The sequence below is a fragment of the Myotis myotis genome, unplaced genomic scaffold, assembly GCF_014108235.1.
Source record: "Myotis myotis isolate mMyoMyo1 unplaced genomic scaffold, mMyoMyo1.p scaffold_m19_p_2, whole genome shotgun sequence".
Classification (NCBI taxonomy): domain Eukaryota; kingdom Metazoa; phylum Chordata; class Mammalia; order Chiroptera; family Vespertilionidae; genus Myotis; species Myotis myotis.
The window spans coordinates 159,673,701-159,696,432 of record NW_023416324.1 but is presented as its reverse complement, the minus strand read 5'-3'; the positions used below and the strand labels follow the sequence as shown (position 1 = coordinate 159,696,432).

At 43.2% G+C, this 22,732-nt stretch overlaps 1 protein-coding gene and 1 long non-coding RNA gene across 5 annotated transcripts in view; both read right to left on the bottom strand.

Moving 5' to 3' along the window:
- Nucleotides 1-1,537: 1,537 nt before the first annotated feature.
- Nucleotides 1,538-10,545, bottom strand: LOC118677029. 3 transcript variants are annotated; one of them, XR_004974299.1, is made up of 3 exons: nt 10,353-10,545; nt 8,988-9,028; nt 1,538-3,686 (listed from the first exon to the last, which is right to left on the bottom strand). It is a non-coding gene; the product is annotated as an uncharacterized LOC118677029 (long non-coding RNA). The 3 variants fall into 3 exon arrangements; XR_004974298.1 differs by lacking the exon at nt 10,353-10,545 and having other exon boundaries at nt 8,988-9,187; XR_004974300.1 differs by lacking the exon at nt 10,353-10,545 and having other exon boundaries at nt 1,538-3,631; nt 8,988-9,187.
- A 10,209-nt stretch (nt 10,546-20,754) lies between these two features.
- SLC49A4 (solute carrier family 49 member 4) overlaps nt 20,755-22,732 on the bottom strand; it is a 71,982-nt gene continuing 70,004 nt past the window's right edge. For both annotated transcript variants that reach the window (XM_036352194.1, XM_036352192.1), the window contains one exon: nt 20,755-21,847. In XM_036352194.1, coding sequence (XP_036208087.1) covers nt 21,732-21,847 — 116 coding nt within the window. In that variant the 3' untranslated portion in view covers nt 20,755-21,731. The remainder of the gene's footprint in view (nt 21,848-22,732) is intronic.

The window sequence follows — 22,732 nt, the reverse complement described above, 5'->3', positions numbered from 1 at the left end:
TGATCAGTTTGGAGTTTGACTTAGGAAGCTCCCATCCTTATGCTGTCCCAAGGAAGGGGAATGCTTAAGCGAGAAAGAGAACAGAGTGTAGGTTGAGCGGTTCATGTCTCTGGGAGAAGGAAATACAGCTGGGCCCCTTCTACCTCCAGGACAAGTGAGCTTTAGATGAGAAACAAAACCGAGGGCTTTTCTCTCGGCTGGCAGGGACTGGCCGCAGTGGTCAGTAGTTATTCCAACCCGGAGTACAGGGCACCCTTGATCACAAGCCAGGTCTCTGAGCAGATCAGATGGGCCCCTCAAGCACCCCAGGGTAGGAGCGCATTGGTGATGCAAAGAGATCCGCTCCCCACAAGGCCAGGGAGGGGCCGCTAACAGGAGGCGGTACACCTGCATGAAGGCCAGGTCCTCTCTGACTCGATGCTGGCTTCTGAGTCCTGCTTCCAAAGTCATGCAGCACAATTTAGCTCGCTCTGTGCAAAATTAAAATTAGTCTGACTTGGTTCACGTAGTCTGGGGACAGAGGATATTGCCCCAAACTTGCTCTGACAGCCAAAAACAGGCAGGCACCTCTCCCGATAGGGCCCATTCTGCTTGCTCATTCTGTGGGAGAACAGACGTGGTACAGAATGTCAAGAGCCCAGAGTCTCTGGCTTTACCTCTCACTAGATGTGCGACCTCAGCAAGTCTCTTCCCTTCTCTGGGTTTCTGTTTTCTGGCCTATGTAATGGTAGGTAGGACCTAAGGTCCCTGCCAAATTCTGTGATTCCCAGAGCTTTGGAAAAAAAAAATCTTAGATATGGTGTTTTTTTCCCTTTGGGATGTTTTACTAGCCAAGTGCTCCAGTGTTGCCCCAGCCCTGGCCCCACTGTCCTCACACAGGAGCCTGGGGAAATGTCTTCCTCAGAGAGTCATCTGGACGAGTGCTGTCTCCCAGACTTGCAACCTTCTAAAAGGCGAGCTTCATTAGAGAAGGGGCATCGCCATTAATACCACACAAGGGTCCAGAGTCCCGAGTTCCTAAGACCTGATTGGGTGCCCAAGGATAGTCTTCCATATGACTCTGTGGTCAAATGGCTTGGGTGTCCGTGGCCCTGGGTCTCTGACCAGGTCACTCTGGCCTCAGCTGCACCACTAGGTTATCCCCCAGAACTCCTGGAGAACCTGCAGGCCAGCCTGGGAAGGACTTCTGGCAAAGCTTTGGACTCATCCTGAGCTCCCTCAGTGCCCGAGGGCTGGCCAGCTAATTCCACGTCTGACTGTGCTCAGCCTCAGGGTCGGACTCCTAACTCTCAAAGTCATTGGAAAGTTCATCTCTATCCGGGGCATACTCGGGGCATTCTTATCCAGCTGTGCCCAGCATTGGCCATTCTCAAACATAAGGGTCACACCCCTCCCCCCCAGTAAGTCTCCTTTGCAAGATTCCCAGGGGGGCAGGCTGTAAGTAGGCCCTGCCACACAGCTCTCCTAGGTGTAAGTAGGTAGCGCCAAATTCCTCCTCAACCAACAGCATTTCTCTCCTTGAACGTAAGTGTACAACTTTCTTCAATATATTTTTAATACATTTCTTTAATGAGCATAGTGGGTATTTAGAAAGAATGCATGCATCGGGTTAAAAAAAAATCAAACAGTACAAAAAAGAAATCCAGTGACAAGTGAGTCTCTCGTTCTTGGTTCTTGTGCCCCAGGTTCCCCTTCCCTGAGGCAGATAGAGGTGGACAAACAAACATATCTGTATCTTTATGTGGATGTACATAAAATGCACCAATGTTTGGCTTTGACCTTGATATTCAACCCCAAATCTGTGAATTGGCCTCCACTCTCAACTTCTGGAAGTCTAAATCGCTGAATGTGTACTTTGTCATCATTTATAGAACTCCTGAGCTTGTGCCTGGTCTACAGGCTTGATTATATAGGTTACCATTGTATTGAATCAGCACATCAACTCTAGTGGTTTGCACAGGGCACGCCACTTAGATTTATTGTTAATAGATGATACTTGCTATAAATGTATACCCGGACCTTGAAATAGAAATCTCCTTATGCTTCATATGTTAAAATACTATATATGTATATTTAGTATTGTAAGAGTAAAATGCCACATTAATGATGACTGTGAAACTGCTAATTGTATTTCCAAACACAAGTAAGCATTTTAAAATAGTAAATAAATATGGGAAAAGGTTGAGAGTTAAAAGAACATTGTGAGAGAATGATTCATGATAGTCTTTGTGAGTCAACAAATGTTAAACAATTTTACAGAGAGTTAGTCAAGGTGATTTCATTGTCCCTCCACCTCCAAGGAGTCCCCTCCTTCTCTGCATGGCCTTGGTTCCTCAGGCACCTGGTCAGACCCTCTCAAGGATCCTGCCACACCTGTTCTTTCATCATCCAACTCTGTCCGATGTCTTCTGTTTCCTAGGACCATGTTCTCTAAAATACTAGCTGGGTAAGCAGATCCTTGCTTCATGTAATTTCCTAGCATTAAAATAATTAGGCTTTCTAGGCCTCACCTAAAAGAAGTGATGCTGGGACTTTCAAGCCCTACCTGGCAGGTGAGACCGACATTTTAGGTAGAGGGACACTTGACACTTGACACTTCCTTCTTCCACCCCTTTCCATCTTTCAGGAGTTGGGAAAAGACCTGGGGTTCTCTCAAATTCCTCCATGGCTTCCTCCAGACCCTCTACTGAGCACTTTCATCTGCACAAGGAGTGGGGTCTCTCTGGATGCTTGGGGCATCTTTTTGTACTTAGAAGGCTCCTGTGTTTTCTTGATCTTCATTTTAATGTCTGCATAGGATCCTGGTCCCTAAATAGCAATATAAAGGCATTATTTCAACTTGATTTGTGGCAGGAGATTGGGACAAGCAAGCATGGAGAGAACCAGACTTCCATCTCAACCCCACAGAATGACACTCAAAGGAACTCATCAGACCTAGTCCTGTCAAGTCTATTGTTCCCAAAGCTCTCAAGCAGCCCCACCCTCACACCAGGCCTCCTCCCATCAGACAAGCAACTTGGTCGTTGGTTGGCTCCACCTGCCACAGGGTGGCCTGGCATGAAGGACTCAGAAGCCCAAAGGAAAATCAGCTAAGCCAATCAGATTGGAACTCTGTGGGATTTGTGATGAAGAATAAAGATAAGATTGGCCAACAGCAGTAGAAGAATGGAGCAGACACACAGAGACTCCACCGAGACAGACTGGGCTGACTAAGAGAGATGGGGGAGGGGTGGTGATGCCCTTTCTTGGCTCCACACACCTTGCCTTGCTGGAATGGCTGAGGTAACTCTGTGATTCCTGTGACCATGGAGGACACTGTCTCATGGACAACCATGGTGCAGCTCAGAACTCACTCTTCTGGTCCACCTTCTCTTCTACCTTCTCCCTCCACTCAATATCTGGCCAAGGAGATTCTCCACCCACAGGGTGTAAGACTGGCCTGGTTCATGATCTTTACTTTTAAATTTTTCTTGCATAGAAAAGAGGAGTCTGACATAGTCGTGTTTGCCTTCCTGGCCACATCCAGAAGCAGTCGATGTGCTCAGGCAAATCCAATTTCCTGAACGTCTTCTCACCCTCCTCAGAGAGGCACACCAGCACCCAGCCAACAACTCTTGTACACCTGCTGGTCCTGAAGGGTAGAGCAGTGGCCATTATTATTATCTTTTTTTCCCCATACATACTTTCTGAAAGAATTTTGAAAAATTTAGTTACATCTTCAGATTTTTACATTGACATCTAGAATATTTCATCATAATGTAAAGAGCTGCAAAGGATGTAATTTCTGGCATATTGTAAATACCGTCATCCTATATAATAAAAGGTTAATATTCAAATCAACCAAACGGTGGAACGACTGGTCACTATGATGCACACTGACCACCAGGGGGCAGGAGATTCCTCCTGGTGGTCAGTGCACTCCCACAGGGGGAGCTCTGCTCAGCCATAAGCCCTGAGCAGGGCTTATGGTTGGTGAGCACAGAGGTGGTGATGGGAGCCTCCCGAACTGCAAGAGGGTACAGGCTGGACTGAGGGAACCCTCCTGAGTGTACAAATTTCATGCACTGGGCCTCTAGTTTAAAAGTAAAGTTGTTCTTTTAAATGTAACTAATAGAACCTAAAAAGCACAGCATTTAAAAAAATACAGGAAGAGTTCTTTAACAATTGGAAATTCACATTGTTCCTTTACCCTTGACTGTGAATATCATCCCACTTACCCCACAGAATTTTACCCCAATGTAACATATTTTTAAGCTCAAAAGTCTCTTAATATTCACACTATCATACTTCTCTGCAACTAAAATGTGTACATGGATTATAATGTTAATTTTTAAAAATTTCTTATAACTGTAAGATCTAAGTTAATCAAGTATTGGAATTGAGATATCATAATTATTATTAACATTAAACATTATAGAGATACTTGAATTTTAAAAAATATTAAATGTAAAATAAATTTTAGGCAACAGTGGTTTAGAATAAATATTACTTACTACTAAAATGAGAAAGATTAACAATAGAGAGAGAGAGTCCATCTTAGGACTTGCAAAACATGTATTAATGCTGAGTATCAAGGGCATTATTTACAGAACAACACTTCAGAAAATGGTCTGGCCATTTCTTAAATAGTTAAGTATGTATTTACTACATGATCCAGCCATTCCACTTCTAGGTATTTACTAAAGAAAAAAAGAAAGCATATGTCCACACAAAGAAAAAAATAGAGGTTTTATTTGCAAAGCCAAAAACTAGACACAGCCCCTCATCAGGTGAATGGGTAAAAATTGTGGTATATCCATTCAATGGAATACTATGCAGCAATAAAAAGAAACAAACTATTGATACACACAGCAGCTTGAATAAATATCAAAATAATTACACTAAGTAAAAGAAGCCAAAAATAAAGGGTACATACTGTACTGTACTGTTCATTTATATACAATTCTAGAAAATGAAAACTAATCTATAGTGGCAGAGGGCTGTTCAGTGTTGGCCTAGGATGGGGTATAGTGATAGGAGAGAGGGGTATTAAAGGGGGCAGTAGATATGCCCACATAGTTATGGTAGTGATGGTTTCATGGGTATGTACATGTATCAAAATGCATATTGTACACTTTAAATATGTTAGGCAATTATACCTTGATAAAGCTGTTAAAAAAATGTGAATAAGTGTCCAAGAAAATATAAAATACATAACTTAGCTCTTACAGTGTTTCCTTTACTTGAAGATGTACTATTCAGTGGTCGGCAAACTCATTAGTCAACAGAGCCAAATATCAACAGTACAATGATTGAAATTTCTTTTGAGAGCCAAATTTTTTAAACTTAAACTATATAGGTAGGTACATTGCTATTAACTTAATTAGGGTACTCCTAAGTCTTAGGAAGAGCCAAACTCAAGGGGCCAAAGAGCCACATGTGGCTCGGGAGCCACAGTTTGCTGACCACTGATCTGGCTGAAGTAAATAGGGAACTTCTTTCCCCCCTGGTCTTTGGAATACTCTCAAGGCTTCCCCTGGGACCCAGGCCAGGCCTGGGTGAGAGACAGCCCTCTCAGAGCACTTCCTCGGGGCTGGGCATGTGGAGAGGCAGAGAGGATGGATAGCCTTCACACGCAGCAGGTGTTATTCCAACCTGGAAGATTCTAAGACAGATACAGTTAGATAAGGCCCTTAGCCCAGACAAGGGTGTCATGTGGGGGAGATAAGGTCCTGCCACGGTCATCATCTCTCACTTGCTTTGCTTTCTTGGTCTGTTCTTTAGGAGTTTCATGATCTTTGACAATAGTTGGGGGATGGAAAAGGTGGGGTTATTTTTTAAAAAATATATATTTTATTGATTTTTCACAGAGCGGAAGGAAGAGGGATAGAGAGTTAGAAACATCAATGAGAGAGGAACATCGATCAGCTGCCTCCTACACACCTCCTACTGGGGATGTGCCCGCAACCAAGGTACATGCCCTTGGCCAGAATCGAACCTGGGACCTTTCAGTCCATAGGCTGACGCTCTACCCACTGAGCCAAACCGGTTAGGGCAAAGGTGGGGTTATTAAACAAAAGTTGTCATCCCTCCTGCTCTCCCATTCTATACTACATCTGAATTCTGAGCCAGAGCACCCCATTTACAATGCCATGTTTTCTGTAACAGAAATATGTATAAGAAAGGGATAGAGCCCTGACTGGTTTGGCTCAGTGGATAGAGCATCAGCCTGTGGACTGAAAGGTCCCAGATTCGATTCCGGTCAAGGGCATGTACCTTGGTTGCGGGCACATCCCCAGTGGGGGGTGTGCAGGAGGCAGCTGCTTGATGTTTCTCTCTCATTTATGTTTCTAACTCTCTATCCCTCTTCCTTCCTCTCTGTAAAAAAATCAATAAAATATATTTTAAAAAAAAGAAAGAAAGGGATAGATATGAAGGTCTATAATAACTTACTATAGGAGGCATTGTGGACATGTGTATTTCTAATTGTCCCGATACCTCCCCTTTTATGGGGCAGTGGGCAGGTTTTCACATCCCAGGACCTCCATAGTAACATTGCTAAGTGTGAGAGATACACCTGTCACTTATAAAGTAGAAAATGGACAAAGATGAAATGGTAAGTAGGAAAAATAGAACCCAGCTCTCACCTCCCATCAGCAGGAGCCATGTACATTAGGAAAGTACGTTAGGAAAGGCCGTACTTGGTTTCCTTAAATCCAGCACCCTGTGAACCTCCTGCACTCACATGCCCTGATCTGAAAGCCCCTGATGCAGAAGGATGACCCCTGGACCTTTGCATTCTAGACCCACCATTTCCTGGCTGGGCGATGTGTGAGGTGGGAGCAGTGACACCTACCTGGCAGGACTTTTGTGAAGAGTAAATGTTATAGAACAGAGCCTGAAACAAAGTCTGGCAGTGATCTTAAAAATAAAGGAGAGAGAGAGAGAGAGAGAGAGAGAGAGAGAGAGAGAGAGAGAGAGAGAGAGAGAGAGAGATTTCCAGGACCTGTGCCTCCTGGTTGGAGTCGGGGGTCTGCATCCTCACAGCCTGGCCTCTAATCCAGCACACCGCTAACCAGCAATTTGACCTTGGGCAATTTGTTCTTCTTATGCAAAATGGAGCTAATAATAGAATGTACTCTGGGTTTGCTGTGAGGGCTAAAGCATGGAAAGTGCTTAGAACAGTATCAGGCACCCAATAAGCACCCAAAATTGTTATCATTGTTACTGAGCTAAGCATGGGGGTTAAGGTTTGTTTCAGCAATCTAAGTCACTGGTATGTCAAAGTAAATATGGAAAATATAGTCTTGAGCTTCACAAAAATTGCTTCGTTGACAAAATTCCAAAATATGTCCTAGCTTCCTTTGGGGACAGAAGATACCAGTCCAGTAAATTATGCATGAAACAGCTCTGCAAGACACCACTAGTGAAAAACTAAAGTCTCCTCTATAGGGCTTTCCATTTATCTCCATTTATCCGAACTTGAGAATTTCTCTTCTTCCCTCCATCCCTTCTTATACTGCCTCCTTCTGGCCTCTTACTTACTGGAATTCAGAATTGAAGGGGATCTTAATGCTCAGCAGATCCAGTGTTTTAATGTAAGAAAGAACTAAAGGGTTGAAGCAAGGCTCATACATGTCAAGGGTGTGCAATTTATGAGAAGCGAAGAAAAGAACAGGGAGGGGAAAGAGAGACCAGTGTGACTTGCCCTCCTGTCACCCTTACTGGTCACTTTCCCACCAGAGCAGCATCTCTGAATCAAACTCATTTGCTGGTACACTTAATGGGGCTTGTGACACAATAAGAAATAGACATTTGGTCTCTGCCTCCACTTTCTGGCACACAGATCCTAAAATCAGGAGAGTCTCCTAAGTGCTGTGTCTTTTTGTATGTTTATGAGACAAATGGGGGTATAGCTACAGTACAGGGGCTCGTTGCCAGGGGAACTAACCACGGTGATTAAACCGAACTTCAGTCCCACTCTGAAACCTCCTGGGAGGGCAGAGGGATGGGAGGTTGAGCTAATCTCTAACAGCCAATGATTTAATCAATCATTGCTAATGAACCCCTATAGAAACCCTAACTGAAGGTGCTGGGACCTGAGCCTTTGGTGAACACATGGAGGTGCTGAGAGGGTGGTGTGCCTGGAGGGCGCTGAAGCTCTGTGCCCCTTCCCCCATATCTCCATCTCCTCCACCTGGGTCACTCCTGGGTTGTATCTATACTAATAAAAGGCCTCTGGACGTGACGCCATAACGCCAAGACCAAACAAGCAGCAGCTCTCCTGGCGGGTGGGGCAGGGCGCAAGCTACTAGTGGCGGAGAGCTATGAGGGGTGGAGGGCAGGGGTGTGAGCTAGAAGCGGGTTGTCCAGCTGAGGCAAGCAGAAGCGAGCTACTCATGCACGCTGGGCCTCTAGTTTAAATGTGTGATCTAGTACATAAAGTGTTTTCCTGAGTTCCGGGTCATCCTAGCAAATTATCAGACCCGAGGAAAGGCTCATGAGAACCCCTAATTTAAAGCCTTTCATTGGTCAGAAACACAGGTGACAACTTGGCTTGCCATTGCACCTGAAGTAGTGGGGAGGGGGTGCATCTGTGGGGCTGAGGCCTTAACCTTGAAGTCTACCCTAACTCTGGGCAGTTAGTGTCAGAATTGAGTTAAATTGTTGGTGTCTCCTGAGAATTCGAGAATTGCTTTGTGTGGAAAACCCCACACATTTGATGTCAGAAGTGAGAATAGACCTGCCTCATTTTATTGAGCTTCAGAGACACTGCCTTTTTTTTTACAAATTAAAGGCAAGATCTTCCACCAGCAGAAAGATTCCAATGCATTGAAGGCTCAGCTGATGGTTAGCATAATTTTTTAGCAATAAAATATTTTAAAATTAACTTACGTACATTTTTAGATAATCCTATTGCACATTTAATAAACTACATTATAGTTTAAACTTTTATATACACTAGGAAACCCAAAAATTCGTGTGACTCACTTTATTGTGATACTCACTTTATTGCAGAGTCTGGAACTGAAATATCTCCAAGGTATGCCTGTACTGAGTGTAGAGAAGAAACAGTTTTTCCATTGAGGCTGGATAAATAATCCTATATAATAAAACACTAATATGCAAATCAACCGAATGGCAGAACAATCAGCAGAATGACCAGTCACTATGACTTGCACTGACAACCAGGGAACAGATGCTCAATGCAGGAGCTGCCCCTGGTGGTAAGCGTGCTCCCACAGGGGAAGCACAGCTCAGCCAGAAGCCAGGCTCACAGCTGGCCAGCCCTGGAGGCGGGCAGTAAGGAGCGGTAAGGAGCAAGGGGTCCGACTGCCAGCTTAGGCCTGATCCTCAGGGGATCAGTATAGTTTAAGATGGACTTCCCCTGAGGGCTCCTGGACTGTGAGAGGGCACAGGCCTGGCTGAAGGACCCCCCCCCCCCCATGCACAAGTTTTGTGCACCAGGCCTCTAGTTAAATTAATATGAGGATATGTGTCAGGAGCTAAGTCTCCATACCTGAACCAAGTAATTCTCCTTCTAGATATCTTTCATAGGAAAATACTGAGAAACTAGGACAAAGATAAATATCAAACAATGTATTTCCCCAGAATACATCTCCTCAGAAACAACCTTAATGTCCAAAAATAAAATTAAAAACCTTAAATTATAAAAGTGTCCCTTGTCATGGGAAAATGTTCATGACATGTTAAAAATATAAAACAAAAATACAGTGATGATCCATTCTATATTAAAACTATTCACAATGAGATGTAAAGAAAGCATTATATTTTTCTGTATTTTTAAAAATGAAGATTTTGGAACCTGTAAGAGGAGAATAGGACAGTTTGGAAACTAATCCGGGAAGATTAAGAAAAACTTTCCTCCGCAAGGTTAAAGGACGTTCACGACTCCAAGTGATTCCAGGACTGGGCTCCTGGCCACTCACTCGTGGATGAACTTGCTTAGAAACTAAGAAAGGAAGTGCCCCCATGTTTTAGCAATGGATCTGGACCTACTTCAATGGCTTTTGCTGCTTGTTCATTTGTTTCGAATTCCACAAGGCAAATCCCGTTGGGTCTCCAGTGGACTTAGGGTACTGTTTACTTACATAAACAACATCACCTCATTCCCCAGCTGCTCTTTCAATCCAGCTGTGATCAACAGTTTTGGGAATTAGCTTCCATGAAAAATTAGAAGCAGCATTAAATATGTAAACATCTAATCACAATCTTCTTTCTCAGATGCCAATACATTTTAACTTGAATATTAAAAAAATAAAAATGACTTTGGGAGAGATATAAGAGGGAAGGAAGGGGAGAAGGCAAGTAACACCAGGCATAAAAAGGAAAAAAAAAAGAAAAATACTCACGACTTCAACAGTTCCAATGTGCCAGGTGCTCCATGTTCCTCACTTTTTGCTGTCATCACAAAACTCATGGGAGGGAAGCCTAATTTCTCCCCCCTCCTTTATTTTTATTATGTATTTTTAAAAATATGTTTTATTGGTCTTTAGAGGGAGAGGGAGAGAGAAACATTAATTGTTGCCTCCCACACCTACTCAGACCAGGGATAGACCCGAAACCTGGGCATGTATTCTGACAGGGAATCAAACCAGCAACCTTTCGGTGCACGGGATGATGCTCAACCAACTGAGCCACACCGGCCAGGGCTTTATTTTTTTAAATATTTTGTTAAATATATTTTTTATTGATTTCAGAGAGGGAGAGGGAGAGAGAGATAGAAACATCAATGATGAGAATCATTGATTGGCAGCCTCTTGCACGCCCCCTACCTGGGGGATCGAGCCCGCAACCTGGGCATGTGCCCTTGGCCAGAATCGAACCTGGGACCCTTTAATCCGAAGGCTGACACTCTATAACCAGCGAGGGCAGGGCCAGGGCTTTAATTATGTATTTTTAATGGATGAGAACACAGGATTTCCAAAAGAGATGAAGGAGTTCCCAAGCCTCGGGGCTTGTCTGTTGAGGGGCAGGGTTCAGTGGCCCAGCCTGTTCTGCTCCCAAGCTCACGTTTTTCCCACCACATCTTGCTGCCCAAACGCTCAGGGAGCTTTGGCTTCACGTCTCCTGCCATTTGGAGTTTGGTTAAAAACAAAATGCGGACCACGCTAGCACAAGTGCTTTCAATACACATTTATTGCAAAAGCACAGCACAGTCACTACACCGTCAACATCACCGTATTTCCTGACTGAACAGGCGATCGCCATTCTAATGTGAATTCTCCCCAAAAGCCAGCCTGTGTGGAAGCTCCCACACTGCGAGTAATGACTAGAGCCTCCATTCTGAGCTCAGAGTTCTAAACCATTAAACATTTAATTACCACTTTGGCAAAGCAAAGCACATTACCATTTCTACAACGTAACAGCACAGAGATTTTAAATGCATCTTTATTTTTTAGAATCTTCAGTATGCACAACATGTAAAATGAAGTTTTAAATAAAAAGCTATGCCAAAACAGTTTCTTAGAAAGGCCCAATGGAAAGGAAGGAAAATTGCACATGAATAATATTGATCAGTGCTTATAGTTGACATGAACTATGGTTTTAAAAGAACAAAAATACGACTTCAACATTTCCTTACAAAAGTATACTTGGCCATAAAATAAAAATCTAGAAAACCTCAATTGTTGAAAAAGTAAAATGCAAAACAATTTCTTTTATTAAAATGTAATACAACCTTTACATGGTAAGAATTATTTAAAAACTCACAGAACCCTTTCTAGGAGAATTCATCCCACACACTCATGTTCTGACAGTTGCATAGACCCACCAGGTCGCAGAGCTGGGACCCCCAGCATCGTCTCTGTGCGGGCAGATGTTAAGCCCCCTCTCTGCACCCGCTCATATTTGCACCACACCTCCTGCCAAGAGACCACGGGGCATCACAGGAAGAGAGCACCGGCTGTCAGGAGCCTGTAATCACCTGGGACTTAGAGGTGCTATTTTAAAGTCAGGTCCTGGAGGTGGGAGAAGCTCAATACATCATGTGCTCTATCCTCAGTCCCCTGGGACTGGCCTGGCCTGTTCTTAACTCAGAGCCCAGAGGCAGGCATTAGGGCAGCCGGAACTTCTTATGTCTGTCCCACTGCAGCGGTTTCAACCGGAACCACTCCCAGGACCCCCATAGGTAAGGACTTCGTTCTTCCACAGACTGAAAAGGAGTTAAGGGCTTCAGTGTGGCCGGGACTGGGAGGAGGAATAGGGGAAGGCATGGCATTCAAGGTCTAGAGGGAGGCCTAAAGCCAAGGGCTGGGTCACCTCCAGGAACCCCAGGGAATGGGGTGAGGGAGACCCTGTTTGGCATGTGAGGCCCCCGAGTGTGGAGAGTGGTGACAATGGGACTATTAAAGGCTCCCACACCAGCAGCTGCCTCTGCTATTTCTGCAGCCATCCCACTCAACTCTCTTCTGCCTGCTGCCCCTGCAAAATGAAACCAAACACACCCTGGCTTGAGAACAGGAGAACAAGAGTGCTTGGGCGTTGGGATAATGGTTTTGGTTGGACAGGCTTTGTGGCTTGCTTCTAGGAGTGTGAGAGGGTGGAGGCAGATGGAAAAGTCTGAATGGATAAGACATGGTCACCTGACTTGAATCTAGGTCCACTTGGACAACTCAAGGTTCCTCTGCCCCACGCCCAGGTATGAAAAGTGATTACTCAGGCAGAGTGCACGAAACACACTGGGGAGCTGAAAGCGTGCCTTCACTTACATTCCTTTGAAAATGGGAGGGGGCATTGTGAGAGTAACAGCCCTTTGAATTAAACACAGTTCCTCTTGGGAGGCGGTGCAGGTCTAGATTCCCACTGTTTCTCAGAGCAGCACAGGCACCTCCACTGTGCCAGATGGGGCATCTGGGTGGGCGGGCTCCACCTTCCAGTGTTGGGGGGGGAGGGGTGGGCGCTCTGGAGTGTGGAGGAAGTGCGAAATTCCTCGTCACCATTCCTTGTCACTGGGTCCTCTGCCCTGACTCGGGCTGCTTGTCTTCCCTCTGACCCCATCTCTCCTGCCGCCACTCCTTGAAAGCAAGCACTTCTAAGTGAGAAGGGGCTGGCTCTGGAACAGATGACAGGGGGACTATAGAGCTGCCATCTCTCAAGAGCTGAAGAAGCAGGTGGCCAGACGCACTGCAGACAGGATGTGTGTGGAGGCAGGAGGCTGGGCCAGATGAGTCAGGAGATGAGCCAGCTCGAGGTTGTTTTCTGGAATCTGCTTCCACCACAATTCCCTGCCTCCAAACCTGCTCCTCCACTTTTGCTCAGCAGACATGCTTACACATGCCTATAAGCCAGTTACACCTCACTAACTCTTCCAAGGGGGTCTCCTGGGTTTCCCGTGCTGGAGGCCCTTCCCCCTGCCTCACCCCATGCCTGAACGAACACTAGCAGATATGAATGCTTCGGAAGCTTGTCAACTTTCTCTAAACTCTTTCCAATGCTTTTCAAGCCATTAAACCAGATTTCTCTGCCTTTCCCTTCGAAGGCTGTCCACAAAGGTTACACATAGCTATACGTTGATTAGAGACAGCATGGACTTTTAACAGACCAAGAAAACAGGATTTAGAACATATTTTCCAAGGAGGGAAAGATACCATAGACAGCTGTAGAAATAAGCTGCAGAACTTCCAACAGCATTTAGGTGGTGTTGCTGGCTTTGAATCAGTTTTTATGAATGGATTCTTCAGAATATGAATGTCTCTGAGGGCCAGGACCCTGTCTTACTTGTTTCTGTAGCCACAGTGCCTAGCCCAGTGCCCAGTCTCCAGCCCCCAGAGTAGCCTTCTCTACCTGAATAGGTGGTATCCCAAGTTCTGTCATTAGATGCCCTAACCGGTTTGGCTCAGTGGATAGAGTGTCGGCCTTCGGACTCAAGGGTCCCAGGTTCGATTCCGGTAAAGGGCGTGTACCTTGGTTGTGGGCAAATCCCCAGTAGGGGGTGTGCAAGAGGCAGCTGATCGATGTTTCTCATCGATGTTTCTATCTCTCTCCCTTCCTCTCTGTAAAAAATCAATAAAAAATCTATTTTAAAAAGTTACCACTAGTCCAAAAAAATGAAATCAAAATGATGAATCCACATTTAAAAAAAAAAAAAGTTCTGTCATTAGAAATCCTTCTTTTTGGTGTTTAGACTTTGTTCTTTATTAAAACTCAAATCTCTTTCAGAAAGGAGACTGACAGGCCTTCTGAGCATGCGTATTTCAATGTGTATGCATTTGTTAAATTTTGTCTCCAGGGGGAGTTGAGGAGCCAACAGTATCCCCAGCTTCCCTAAGGAACAGTCACGCACCCCCCAGTCATGGAATTATGACAGGGTCTGGGATTCCTTGAAATTGGTCCTATGCTCCCAGGCAGGTACAGGTTCTGTCTATGATGGCAACTTCAATGGAACAAAATATCCTCCCTTGAATTCAGTGATAGTCAATGATGTTGTGAGAAAAATATTTGGGTTCCTGCTACGCATAATTAGGTATTTGGGAAACTCTCACCATTCCTTTTGTTAGTTCAGGAGAGTATTTGCAAATCAACGCACAATTCAAGGATCAGCTTTACCACCTGATCTATCAATTTGATTCCTGCGGGTGCAAACGCATTGCTGGCCCATGATGAATCAAACCAAACCAAAGGACGTTCCTGTTAGGCCTGATTCCCGCGAGCAAACGCAGTACTCTGGCCTGGTGCCAGAATGCTCTCTCAGCATCAGATGGCAGATTTTCTCTTATTGCATTTGACAAATTTAATAAACCCCATGTCATGTATATAGTCCTCCAGGGAAATAAATAGCACCTGTGGTTTATCTCCTGGCAGAAAATGAAGAAACCACTTCTTATTGCACGTGAGTGCGATGGAGCAGCCCACGTGTTCACATTCCAGCAGGTACAGTAGGAGGGCTACTGCACAAACATGACCGTGACCGTACCGCAGGCTGTGCAGTTTCACAGACTGCATGACCTTCAGTCATTTTCTAATACTCAGATAAGAGTGGCCCCGAATTTCCTGGAAGAAACCTTAGCGAACATCGTTGCTCACTCCCTCATTTCAGTGATGTGAATACATGAGAGACGAAGTGACTTACTCTCAAACAGCTGAAGACACCAGGGCTGGGACCTGAGCCGGGCCTGGGGCTCCTCAGCCAGGGTGCTTTCTCTAGGTCCTCTCTCGTCTAGTTCAGCGGTTCTCAACCTGTGGGTCGCGACCCCTTTGGCGGTCGAACGACCCTTTCACAGGGGTCACCTAAGACCATCCTGCATATCAGATATTTACATTACGATTCATAACAGTAGCAACATTACAGTTATGAAGTAGCAACGAAAATAATTTTATGGTTGGGTCACGTGAGGAACTGTATTTAAAGGGCCAGAAGGTTGAGAACCACTGGCTCTAGTTCATTACGACACTGGTTGGCCAGCTTGTCTCCCTGATGCTGGCAATTCAGAAAATCTGGGTTTCACACAACTTGCTTCCAAGCATAGTCAGAAATAAGTAAGAACACAACCAGAAGGGACAGCTGGATGGGAGGGAAGGCAGGAAAGGAAATGACCACACAAAGCTAAGCTCTTGTCCTGCTGCAGCTCATCATTTTCACTGCTAGCGGGAAAGATAGGAGAGCTGAGGAAGCCGATCAGGAAAACAGTAAGGGTTACCAAATCTTCCTTATCTGTTATTTTGAGCAAGTGGAATCACATAAGTGCATCCTCCAGATGTTCTGCAGCATTGCGTGCCTCTGCTGAGATGGGGAGCCAAGAAGCCCTGTCAAGAAATCTATTTGGCCGTAGCTGGTTTGGCTCAGTAGATAGAGCGTCGGCCTGCGGACTGAAGGGTCCCAGGTTTGATTCCGGTCAAGGGCATGTACCTTGGTTGCAGGCACATCCCCAGTGGGGGGTGTGCAGGAGGCGGCTGATCGATGTTTATCTCTCATTGATGTTTCGAACTCTCTCTCTCTCTCTCTCTCTCTCTCTCTCTCTCTCTCTCTTCCTCTCTCTCTCTCTCTCTCCCCCCCTTCCTCTCTGTAAAAAAATCAATAAAATAAAAAAAGAGAAATCTATTTGGATTTTGGGGGGTCACTCATCTTCTTCCCTCACTGTATGTGGACCTTAGTTGGTGACTTAAAAACAGAAGCTCTATTTCCCAAAAGAAAAGCAGAATGTTGCATGTTGGAATCCATCTTTACATTTTAGAATATGATAGAGCTTGAAGGTATATAATGAAGCCGGTGAAATGCTGCTAAATATTAACCACTGTGACATTTGATACAGACTCATGAGGAGACAGATAAGGATCTCAGAAACTCCTGCTTCTGCCCAAAGTTAATGCCAATGTGGCCTGAGAAACAGTTCCTTAGGTAACTTGATTTTAAATCCCAAGTTTTTATACATTTGTAGGAAATTGCATAGAAAGATTTGAGAGGCTTCTTAGGGATGACCTCTGGAAAGGAGAACGGACTAGCCAGCACTTGTTTGTAGGGTTCACTTTATACTTCTGGACTAAGAATTTTACAATGAGCATACAGTCATGTATTTTTAATTTTCAAAAATTTTAAAGAAATGAAAACAATTTACCTGTAAGAATTTACTTCTGGTTAACACATTTATGGGGGGAAATGCTGGTCTGGGAGGAGGTGACCTGCTAAGCCCTGGCTGTGTCATTAACTTCTCAGGCTCTATTTTTACTTATCTGTAAAATGAGGTGGTTGGATTAGATCATCTTTTTGATTCTATGATCCTTCTGGGTACATGGGAAGAAAGCCAATCTGAATTATAGGAAGTCCAAATTAAACTGTAGTTGCTTAAAGAAGCATCATTTTCTAACCTTGAGGTAAATTAAAAGTATCTCCAAGTCATTCTGGCCATTAGTGTCGAGCCTGAAGCCGCCTCTCTTTCAAACTGGAAGAGCCAGGCGGGAACCCCGAGGGCCTGTGACATGGGGTGGATCTCCTGGCAGTCCCTCTGGAGCCCCAACCCTCAACATGTACCAAGCCCAGCACATTTAAACTAAAAGAGTTTGACGTGTGTGTGTGTGTGTGTGTGTGTGTGTGTGTTTTAAATCATTTGATCAAAGTTGCTGAAATGAATTCTGTGCTTTGTTTCATTTTTTAGCTGTGTTTTTTAAAATTTTATTTCAATGCCCCCTTGTTGAATGAACACAGCAGGTGGGCTGGGCTAACTTTCTGCTCTTTCTCAGTAAGGGCTGCGATGGAAAGTTACTGTTTGAGGCCCACCAAGTTCCAAAGCACAACAGAAAGACAACGTAAGGCAATCTAATGTCCGTATTCTAAAATGCAGCAAATAACAAGTATAGAAAGTTGTTAGAGACCTTTGTAATTCTCATCTCAGGGAGACAGTCTAACTTATGAGCCTTGACCCTAAGAATCGCTAAAATCTTTCTGGAGTACCTGGATTTACTTGTGTTTGGGTCATGTTAGCATCCTTTCAGGAGAGGGAGGTCTACTACCAGTCAGGACTGAGCCTGGGACTTTGGCCTGGGAGCTGAGGGAGGGGTAGAGGGCGTGAAGAAGCCTGTGCCAGGAAGTCAGTTCAAGGAAGCGGGCACCTAGGAGTCGCAGGGATGGAGCTGAGGTCTGACTCATGCAAGCGTTCCGAAAGCTGAGGTGCCAGGCAATGAGGACAGTGGAGAAACTGTTCGGTGAAACAAGAGGCTGATGTTTCTGTCCTGCCCCAGAACAAACTGAAAGTTGTTATAAAAAGAAGCATGGTTCAGGGGAGAGACTGCCCACAGCCTCTATCCTTCCCATCCCCTGGCCAGCAGTGACCCTTTCAAGGGCCTTGGTATTGTTCACCTCCTGACTCTGAGGTTCCAACTGAGCTGGGAGAACTCCTGAAAGGAAATGAATGCTCAGGGTGGCCTACATGATGCCTGCTTACCTGATGGATGCTGCTAGAAGGAAATCCCCTCCCCTGCCTGTCAAGTTTTGTTCTTCTAGGATGGTCCAACACTTTCCCCAAAGTATTGCTTCAATTTCCTAACAAAGTAGCAACTGTTTGATATTATGGAAATAAACTTTATCTTTCTTCTTTCTGCATAATTCCCAATTAGAATGGAATTCTAGTTTTCCTATATTTAGGTCAAACAGGTCTGATAATATTTTCTCACAGTTTTCTATATATTTCTTTTTTAATATGGCACTTTCTTCCTATCACAGCTTTTGCACTTGCTTGATAATATGGCATAATCATAGTAATTCCTTTATTTATTACTTCAGGGACAAATGTGGAAATGTGGTTGTTAACATTAAAGCAAATTTACTATGCATTTGTATTGGATCTTAAAGTGAAGCTTGTACGTATGCAAACAGCAGGATGAATGCCTAGATTTTAATAAATATAATAGTAACAAAAACTAATTAAAAGATAAGTAGATGGGAATTTAACCTCTTCAATTTAAAAGCTCTTAGCTTGAATCCTTCATTAGAAGAGCTTCATCAACAACAAGTTGTAAACATTCTCAATAATTAAACGTGAATATGTGATCTATGATAAAATTTGGCCCTTAGGCCATATATGCTTAACTATACAAGATTATACTTGTATGGATTCCCTCTTTTTATTTTTTTTTATTTGCTCCATCCTCCAGGGAAATGTGTGTACTTGTCTTATTCCTATTCCTCCATCATGGACCATATTAAAAAATGTGTCTTCCCATAGACTAAGTGTTCATTGGTAAGCCACAGGGAACTTAGACTATAACATGTCCTTACCAATTAATAATGTTGTGGACTTGGTTTATGAGGACTGAATTATTCATCAGAATATTTCTGTATCATGTCATTGCAAACTAAGACTTACAGCACCAACTGGAGAGTGAAGAAGAGAATAGAATGATTTCACTTAAAAACAAAATAATCACCTCAATTTAATCCCTGTACTTTCCACACAAAATAATGGCAGTTTACTCTTAAGCCCCATTGTTTGTGAACATGGAGGAGTATTCATAAACTCCCCCAAGTGTCCAAATTAAGCTGCAATTCTGTGAGGTAGGAAAAAAGTATTTTAGAAGTCAGAAGATGTGGGTTTTAGTTCTACTTTTGTCACTAAGAGTGTGACCTTTGGCAAGATCCTTGACCTCTCTGGGACTGTTTCTACAAATTCTAAAATGAAGGCTTGGGTTAGTGGAAAGTTAAGATTTCTTTTAGTTATAAAAATTTCATTAGGATTCTATAACATTTGTTTAGAAAGTGCAAAGATAGCAGCTGGCCTATTTTAATGCAAGCTAGAAATAAAAACAAAGATAAAAAAATATGATTTGAAATATTCAGGTAAATAAATAGTGTGTAATCCTCCCCCACTCCAAAGCTTTTTGGTTCCCTTTCTATCAGATTTGGTATATGAAATTTTAATCATTTAAAACAGCTGCAATTTGTGTTGAGAACAATGAATGATCTGCTGGAGTGGTAAGTGGATATAAATGAGACAGAGGGGCTCATCTCCTGCTAAAAACAATGGCTGGTGTCTGGCACATGTGAGAACTTTTAATCACTACTCACTTGAGATGTTGAATTAACCAATGAGCTGTTAACTAATTAGTCATTTAGGTAGTAAGTGTTATTCTTTACTTTGTGTTAAAACTAGAATTAACCATAATGAAAATGTTCTACTAGTATATCAGAAGCATTACAGCAAAATTTTATACAGCAACATCCTCAAACACAATCGATCTGGCTAAAACCAAATACTTAAGAATTCTTCCCTCTGCTCTCTATCTTCTTTCTAAATAGAAGGGCTGGTGGTTAATTTAGGTTCTGGGGCATGAACTAATAATATCCTTAGTGGCTGCCTTTCAATCATCTTAAAGAATTCTGGTTTTATTTTATTTTTATTTAAGGAGAATGATCGAGTTCATTGGAAATAAGTCTAGCTTTCATGGGTTTTCTTCTACTTTTCAGCAACTTCCTTAGTTCCTTTGTTTCTTGTTGCTAAGTCAGCAGAGTGGTTATAAAAGGGAGATGATTTAAAGGTGACTTACAGATGTTAAATTTCAGGGTTTTTGTAAGAAACTTTCCAAGTTGCACAATTTAGGATTTTAGAAGAAGGCTCAGAAGTAATAGAATCTTCCTCCAGGAACGAGGTGAGTTAATAAATAGCTTTGAACTTACTAAGAATTGGAACTATGGATGAGTGTGTGTGACGGTATATGTACACATGGAGAGATGAGTAATTAAGTGCTGACCAGCTTTCCTTAACCATACGTCACCGCCGTGGCTAACAGAAAGAGCTGGCTTGCACCTTGTCTGCCCAAAAAAAGACAAATATAAGTTTTATATTTAGCTGACAAGGAAGACACAATTTCAAGTGAGGAAAAAGGAAAGAGGGTTGAATGAAACTGAGAATAATGAAGGCAAAGTATTACTCTTGACTTCTGGGGGAAATGTTTGGTTTTCCTGTGTGAGGGGAATTATGTAAATGTGAATGGTGGTAATAATCCCACCAGAGCATATTTTATGTGACAGTGAAGTACACGTCTGAGAGCTGTTCAATGAGTTACTGTTATTTTTTACAAAGCTATCCTCCTTACACAGAAAATGGGTACCGGCAAAATACTGCCCTCTCAAATACATCGACTCCATATAGAACTGAATATTTTTCAACCTGAATTGAAATACAAAATGTAATTAACAGAAGTTTCAATGTTATAAATTATTATTTTCAAACAAGGGTCATTTAATAAAATGTAACCCCTGTAAATAATATCTGATACACACACACACACACACACACACACACACACAACCGAAGATATAGAATGTCCTATGTGATTTGTCATTTCTCTTTTAACAAAGTGCTAAATCAGAATGGAATTACATTTGTCATACAATTTTTAATGAGGCTACATTAAACGTTTAGTCACCTTTAATATAATCATTTAAGAGTCTAATAGATGAAACTGTATTTCACAGAAACAAGGATAACTTTAGGTCGAGACACAAAGTGTGTGTTCTGAAGTCACTGGAAAGTGGTTGGTCACCATAATAAGATGGCCAGGGGTTTCTGACCTAATCTATAATAATAAAAGCGTGATATGCTAATTAGACCAGACAGCCAAATGACTTTCTGGACATCCTTCTGGATGACCTTCCAGACGAAGCCGAGGCTGCGAGGGCGGAGGCAAGCTGCCATGGCTGCGAGGGCCGAGCCCTTGCATGAATTTCATGCATTGGGCCTCTAGTTAAAAATAAGGAGTCATAGAAGAAATGACTTTATTAGAAAAAAATGTAGTGTACATGGGGCTAATTTCTATTCTGGATATACCTGTTGGCTGTTTTTTTTTATTAAAATCGGATATAAGGTTTAAACTTCTTTAGAAGTTAGTGGCATTTCTTCCTGTTCTGATATGTCCCTTAGGGAAGGCGTTATCTCCATGTGATAGACGCCCTTTATTTCTTTTCATAATAACAATGGATCCATCAGCAGTGTGGCACTGGCACAGAGCACAGAGGGCATTATTTAGGTAGTGCCCTGTGTGTAAGACAGCACACTGCCAACCCCAGCAGCGAGCACAGGCATGCCATTTAGAGAGTTTTTAAATCCCCGGTTATCATTGGAGTCCCACATTATCATTACCTAGTAGTAATTAAATTAATGTGATCACCAGTAACTTCACAAGACCTCTGAATGAATTTTCTGTCTTCTCCTTTTTATCCGTCAGGTGTGCAATTCCGAGCAAATGTGCAGGATGCAGAATGGATCTCCAGTCTCTCTGTAAACTCCTTCGAGTCTGTGCTATTACACTGAGACAACCACATCAAGATAGAGTCTGTCATAGGATTCCCTGAAGCACAGAATGAGGAGGAGACTGAGCAAACACGACCCGGGAAGGCACCAGTTGAACCAAGACAACTCTGTAAGACAAAAACACGCAGTTGTAAGCATTCACGTGGCACCAGCAGAACGCCTCCTGTAGGCTGGGAGCAAGCTGCTCTGCATTCAAAAGCACTTATGATAAACTCACCCTGGAAGGCCTGGCACTGGCTTTCAATAAACAGAGAGAGTCTGGGGTCTAAGTGATGCATGTAATATACTACAGGGCTTTCATGTGGAGTATTTTTAATCACTTTGCTAATAAGTTTTCATCAATTTAATCCACCTTGACTTTGGTGGCAAAAAAGAATCTATTAACTTCAAAGAAAAAAAATCAATCATCTTTAAATGTTAGTTTGTTAATTATTTTTAAGGGCCCTCTATCACTCTCACTTTTGTCCTTATTTAGAAATAGCTGCTGGATTAGAAAGACAAATAAGAACATCGCCTGAACTTTGAAATAACACTTTTATTTTTTGGATAGAAACATCTAATTCTCAGCAAAAACATCAAGTAGTAATTCACTGTAAAACAGATGAGAAAATATATAAAAATTAAAGAAAAACAAAAAATTAATCCTAATTCTGCCCTCACGGAAACTACTGTGCATATGTTGGCTTATTTATTTCTTGCTTTTTCCTGCTGGCATCATAGTTACATATGATGCCAATTACCAGAAAACCTACAAGAATCACCTAAACCAGTGGTTGGCAAACTGTGGCTCGTGAGCCACATGCGGCTCTTTGGCCCCTTGAGTGTGGCTCTTCCACAAAATACCGACTTCTGCGCATGGGCCACGAAGTTTCAATTGCACTGTATATGCGTGCCCGCACGTGGTATCTTGTGGAAGAGCCACACTCAAGGGGGCCAAAGAGCCGCATGTGGCTCGCGAGATGCAGTTTGCCGACCACTGACCTAAACAGACA